Source organism: Perissodus microlepis, chromosome 3 (genome assembly GCF_051167445.1).
Source record: "Perissodus microlepis isolate ML-2025 ecotype Zambia chromosome 3, ASM5116744v1, whole genome shotgun sequence".
NCBI lineage: Eukaryota > Metazoa > Chordata > Actinopteri > Cichliformes > Cichlidae > Perissodus > Perissodus microlepis.
Genome location: NC_140463.1, coordinates 35736047 through 35742625, shown reverse-complemented (window position 1 = coordinate 35742625; position 6579 = coordinate 35736047). Strand labels below are relative to the sequence as shown.

Below are 6579 nucleotides of genomic sequence, written 5' to 3'. Positions count from 1 at the left end.
AGAAAATAAACTGTAGTAAACAAATGACTCTCTGATCAACCCTGGCAGGGCCTCCTTGGATGAGGGTGTCTAGTGATAATGGCCGAAACACCCGATGAATCCAAGGTCCACTACTGACGATGTGTCCCAAATTTGAATATGATAATCTAGATCAGATCTCTAATCCCTAAACCTAACCAAGGAAAAAAATGGCAGATTAGCTCAAGTAAAAGACCGAAAGTTGAGGCACAGAACGATGTGTGCCACTGGTAAAGTTTCTGGGCTGCCTCATAACAGCCATCCCTCGAGACTTTCGCCATTTAAAGCAATGCAATATCAGGGATTGTAACATCTAGTCCTTTACTGAATCAGGTGCACCTTGCTATAGTACTGGGTTGGACACCATCTTTATCCTTCAGAAATGTATTCATTCTTCATGGCACATTCTCAGAGAGTTTGGTTCATGTTGACATGATAGCATCACACAGTTGCTGCGGCCTTGTTGGCCGCACATCCATGATGAGGATCTCCTGTTCCTCCACAACCCAAAGGCGCTTTATTGGATTGTGAACTCGTTATGTTCAAGAATCCAGTTTAAGATGACATGGTGTAATCAGAAGAAGAGTGCACTGTGGTTATAAAGGGATGGACATGGCCAACAACAATATTTAGGAAGGCTGTGGTGTTTAAATAATGCTCAGTTGATACTAAGCAGCTCAAAGTGTGGCAAGTAATTATCCCCCACACCATTACACCACCTTGTTGATACAAGGCAGGATGGATCCATGCTTTCATCTTGTACAAAATTTTACACGCATGAAAAATTGCGACTCATCAGATGTTGTCCAGTCTTGCATTGTCCACTTTTGTTGAGCATTTCTAAACCTTGGTTTCCTGTCCTTAGCCGACAGGAAGGTTTTCTGCTGCTTTAGTGTGTTTTCAGAGTTGCATACCTTGGTTATAATGAGCACTTATTTAATTTAGTTTTGCCTTCTTATCTGCTCAAAGCAGCCAGGCTTTTCTCCTCTGAGCTCTGACATCAACGAGGCATTTTCAGCAGATCAGCAGATACTGAATACTTAGACCAACCCATCAGGCACTTTCAGAGTCACTTAAATCACTTTCTTCCCCATTCAGATGCTCAGTTTTAACTTCAGCAGGTCATCTTTACCACATCTATATGTCCCATGAAGTTGACATATAGATGTCAACTATATGTCAACTTCATATAGCTGACATATAGTTGGGTGGCTGTAGCTCAGGTGGCAGAGCAGGTCAGCCACTAATCAGAAGATCGGTGGTTCGATCCCAGGTTGCCTCCTGGCTGCATGCCAAATATCCTTGGGCAAGATACTAACCCCATGTTTGTCTACTGGTGGTGGTCAGAGGGCCCGGTGGCACCAGTGTCTGGCAGCCTCGCCTCTGTCAGTGCGCCCCAGGGCAGCTGTGGCTACAACGTAGCTTGCCATTGCCAGTTTGTGAATGTGTGTGTGAATGACTGAATGTAGTGTAAAGCGCTTTGGGGTCCTTAGGGACTGAGTAAAGCGCTATACAAATGCAGGCCATTTACCATTTGATGCTGTATGACTGGCTGAACAGATTGAGTGAAAGTGGCAGATTTAGGCTTACCCTATTGCACTGCTATCTACTTACAGAGGCCAGAGTTCAGCAGCCTAATAAATCATTACAAATCACCATTCTAATCAATTTATGTGCTGCATTTTAAAAAGTGACCCAGAACTCTTAAGCACTAATAAGAAAAATATAGATGATGTTTTTGTAAAAACCCCCAAAATTAGATTTTTTTCTCTTGATAAGGACCGAGATGCACTGACACCAATCAAAATAAAGAGTTTTTTTTTGTCCCAGCACTGTGAATCAAATCTGATAAGAACACACACACACACACACACACACACACACACACACACACACACACACACTGAGGTGTTATTATATTCATCTACTAGTATGATGTAGGATTATTAAGAATAACTGAGGAAAATTATTATGAAAAATCATGACCAAAATATATATATTTAAAAAAGAATGGAATACAATACCCTTTTACTAATTTTATAAAGGAGTGATAGTACAAACTCACACAGTAGATGCAGAGATATCTTCACAGAAAGATCATAAAACACTGAATGCATTACAAGTTGGAAAGAAAAATTTGTTATCTGTCACATTCTCACTAGTTATCACTTCAATTTACCAGAGGCATCGTATCAGGTCATTACAATCAAAAGTCAAAGTACAAACTGTCTTTTATTGACTGCAGTAAAGGCGGTGTGGAAGTAATCAAGTAACAATGCTGTAATTACCTCTTAGTGATATTTGGAGGTTAGTAAGATAAATTGCAAAACTATTTAATTGCTGTAGCAGCCAGTTAGGCCAAATAAAGACTTGAAACAGGGACAAAAGGTAGCTTTGTCAAAGTTAACAAAGCTAGTGCTAATGAGTGCCTTGTAAAATATAAATTACTAAGATTATATATACATGCTTTGTTGTAAATTACAATTTAGCGGCCAAATTAACAACACTGGCACCGCAGTTGGTAGATTATTACCACAGTTAAACACAACAGCAGCGAGCAGGGCTTAAAGTGTGAGGAGTTTCTGAGCTGATGCACATATCGCTAACATTTGGCCTTTGCAGCTGCTACTGCTCACATTTTTATGTGAATCCTGTAGCTTCAACCCCAGCTGTATTTTGGGCCAAGGAGTGTGCAGTGAATATGGAAATGTCACTGATACTGACACTGACTGGTGAACAAGATCTAAAATATGATCTGTGTTATTCCATCATCTGGGTCTTTCGGTTTGGATTTACCAGCTTCATTGTTAAATGGAAGTGGCATCTCTTGGTGACTGAGAGGAACTCTAGAGGTATACAGAGAGTATTCAGTATTCATGTAGTGAGCTGTGCAGCTCCGAGTGCAGCTTTACCGCTCAAGAATGCAGCTATAGTGCCCCATTGTCCATGGACACAAGCTTAATGACAACTAAGGACAATACCCGCGGTGTTTTGTCCTCTATCTCGTCTGCTCTCCCTAAGAATGCATCTTAAACCGCATCAACATTGTGCTAACAGTGCTATTATGTTTGAAAATCCATTCATATTTATCATTTTTTATAATATTTATTGCATGAAAATATTTTCTTGGTGGAGTAAGTTATGCCGGTTATTCATGTTGTCAAAAAAATCATTTAGAAACTAACTTGGTCTCCCCTAGCAGACTGGGGACTTGTGACAGCCTCACATGTACAGTAAAAACTAAACTACAGTTTAAAACTACAGTCACCAGCTATAAAACACACATGTAGTTTACTGCAGCAGGTACGTTTACATTAGTCAGATGCCATACAATAAAACTATCACAAGTGACTGAAAACAAGTAACATAAAGATCTGAAGCAACCCTGAACAGGTTGGATGAAAAAATGTAAAGTTAAGCAAGGGTAATGGATAAAATGCAGGAAATAGACAAAAGAGAGAGTGCTAAGACAACAGAACGTGTTTGATAATTATTCTGGGTAAACCATTTAACTTATTAGCTAAACATGAACTGATGAAAGCTTGATTTGTTTCGCTAATGCTATGGCTAGCAGTTAAACGTTTAGCTAGCAGTTTTGGACGAACAATTGAAACAATACAAGCTAAACTGTTAAAGATGAACATGAAACAACAATGAATGTCAAAAACATAAAAATAAAAAGTCTAAATAAAGCTTAAAATATGTTTAAATGAACACATTTTACCTCGAGAAGTCTTGTGAGGTGGTTTTTGGGCTTGGGTCCATCTGACAGGGTTGTGGGGCTACAGATGGTGATAGTTTTGGAAACACTTTTGATAAAGGTAACATTATTTTCATCTCTAAAGCTCATAAAAACATACATCCAGTTTGTTTTTAATGTTATCCCACAAGTCAGTTGATGGAGACCTAAAACAGACGGATTATATTTTTAGTCAACAATAGTTAACAGTGACAAAAACTCATTCTGGTGGATTGCATGCAGCCTATGCAAGTTTTTTTTTTAATACTCATAAACCTAATGTTGTTTGAAAATATAAATAAAGTTAATAAAGTTTTACAGTTCTGAAACTTTGCTGACACTAACATTGTCCTCAAACTGGCCTAAAAAGAAAGTTTGGGGTCCTCTATGAGGCCACACTAAGAATGCATTGTTAAATAGACCATCATTTTCATGCTAGGCACAAACTGTGTGACAATGAAAAGATTGAGCAGCAGAAAGGGGCACCCATTCAAACAACTCCCTCCTTTCTTTTCCCCCTGTTGAACAGTGCAACAGTGTTTAACTGTGCCAGATTCGCGGAGGGGAGTTGCCCTCCTGTCATTTATCAGCGTATCCTTGAGGTCGTGCAGCTATCGGCCTACATTTGACACCGTCTTTAAATGGCCACATCAGCAGACAGATAATCAGTGAGATAAAGAACACCATCTTCCATGCCAGCTCAAGGAGGGGTGGATGTGTATAAATTGAGGCCTTTGGGGAATCACAATCTCACGGTCTGCTGTAGCGCTTCATCATCAGCTGCCTTCAACCCGACGAGCCTGCAGCCATGTCCTTTAATGGAACCTGGAAGGTCGACCGCAGTGAGAACTATGTCAAGTTCATGGAGCAAATGGGTGAGTGTGTGTGAGAGCACTTGACAGTGTTTAGTTCACTGTCAAGCCATGCACTTAAACTCTGTTTCTTCTGAGCCTGGCCGTATGAATTTATGAGGATAATGTGTGTAACTGTGTTTCCATAGAGTTCAGTATGGTTGTGCAGGTGTTGCACAGAGCAGTGAGATGTTAAGTTTTAATGTAGTTGTTGTAACAGCATTCATCTTAGGACTGATTACAACACTAATCACTATCATGCGGCTATAAAATCACCTCAAGGGGTTAATGACCAATAACTATCAATCAGCAATCCAGTTTCATATTTCTATGCTTTTTGTGTTTTACAAGGTGTTAATATTGTGAAACGCAAGGTGGCAGAGCACGACAACCTGAAGATCACCATCGAGCAGAACGGGGACAAGTTTCACATCAAAGAGTCCAGCACTTTACGCACCAAAGAGGTTGACTTCACTCTGGGCGTTCCGTTCGACTACACCCTGGCTGATGGCACTGAAGTCTCAGTGAGTGCGCTAAAGAGAAACATTACTGAAGCACAGGCACTTGGTCAAGGTGTTGTTCCATAATTGCACAAAGGCAACCAGAAATGGTTTGTTTTAGGCAAATCTAGCTTGTTTTTAAGAATGATGGATTCGCTGCTAATGGAAATAGTGGAAACCAAGCCAGCTAAAAGCTGCAGTTGAAAGCAAAGGAACAGTTTCCAGTGAATAATTCACTCTGCGGCGAATTAAAAGTCGCTTTTATGCAAATGTAAAACAGTAAAGGAGAGTGTTAAAGAGTGCTTTGACTGTATATTTTTAACCAGGGTGCATGGGAGATGGACGGAGACATGATGAAAGGCAAATTCACCAGGAAAGACAACAACAAGCTCCTGACCACTACTAGAACTCTGGTGGGCGGAGAGCTCGTGCAGGTCAGTAGTTCCAGAGGTGTCGATCCCGAATTCAGTCCCAATAAATAAACGTCTCCACAAACCATTGACACTTTTTTTCTTTGCAGAGCTACAACTATGAAGGGGTGGATGCCAAGAGGATTTTCAAGAAGCAGTAACCTGGATATTGAAGTTCAAATTTTATTTTTATATAAATCACACAGCCCAGTGAACTGTATCTGAAGTTATTGTTGGCATTTAGCTTATTTTACAAGAAGAATTATGGTCACCGTGTTCATGAAACACTGAAATGGTCACACAGCTCAGTTAATTTTGCATCCCTTTTCCTATGAAAGGAGAAAACAAACACTAAACAGCATCCTGGCAGCGGATGTCTATCTGTAGCAGTAGCTAAACATTCAAATGGGTTTCGTTTTATTTGTCTTGGAGGGGTTCAGGATTATCCGCACATCATAGTTTCAACAAATTTCACAGGACTCATTCATTGGTATGGTGTAGGTTATCCACAGTAATGGCTGTTTTCAGGTAAAGCTCCACAGCAACATGAAATACATGAAATGCTATTGCGTGTGTTCAAACGGGAAAAAAATCAAATTGCACTAATGGTTCTCATGTATCAGATTGTCCTCTACAATAAAGCATGTTTATTATGTCACTTGAGTTTAGTGTTGGTGTTATTAAATGACTGAATTGCATGTGAATAAAGTCCGATAAATATAATCAGTCTAGACTGTCTTAACAGATGTGATAAAAGTCTATAATCTTAGTCATATTGTTTCAATGACACAAGCACAAAGCTCATGCCTCTACGATATCATTTTTTACGAGCATCAAAAGTTCTTCATCAGGGATTTAAGTGAAATACCACGTTACCATTTCAGACTGCTTTCTACAGGGAGTGCAGAATTATTAGGCAAATGAGTATTTTGTCCACATCATCCTCTCCATGCATGTTGTCTTACTCCAAGCTGTATAGGCTCGAAAGCCTACTACCAATTAAGCATATTAGGTGATGTGCAACTCTGTAATGAGAAGGGGTGTGGTCTAATGACATCAAC

The 6579-nt window shown here is 39.8% G+C and overlaps 1 protein-coding gene across 1 annotated transcript; it reads left to right on the top strand.

Annotated features, from left to right (window-relative positions):
* Positions 1 to 4302: 4302 nt before the first annotated feature.
* On the top strand, positions 4303 to 6176 carry LOC146391365 (fatty acid-binding protein, intestinal-like). Its single transcript, XM_084924237.1, has 4 exons — positions 4303 to 4632; positions 4960 to 5132; positions 5435 to 5542; positions 5629 to 6176. Exons 1-4 carry the CDS (start codon positions 4566 to 4568, stop codon positions 5677 to 5679), a joined length of 399 nt encoding a protein of 132 aa, XP_084780363.1. The 5' UTR covers positions 4303 to 4565; the 3' UTR covers positions 5680 to 6176.
* Positions 6177 to 6579: the final 403 nt, after the last annotated feature.

Bases quoted from the DNA above. Each gene is read 5' to 3' on its own strand.
- LOC146391365 (XM_084924237.1), top strand. From the start codon at position 4,566: ATGTCCTTTAATGGAACCTGGAAGGTCGACCGCAGTGAGAACTATGTC. The intron at 5,133-5,434 runs GTGAGTGCGCTA...ATTTTTAACCAG, and splicing joins CTGATGGCACTGAAGTCTCA to GGTGCATGGGAGATGGACGG. The intron at 5,543-5,628 runs GTCAGTAGTTCC...TTTTCTTTGCAG, and splicing joins TGGGCGGAGAGCTCGTGCAG to AGCTACAACTATGAAGGGGT.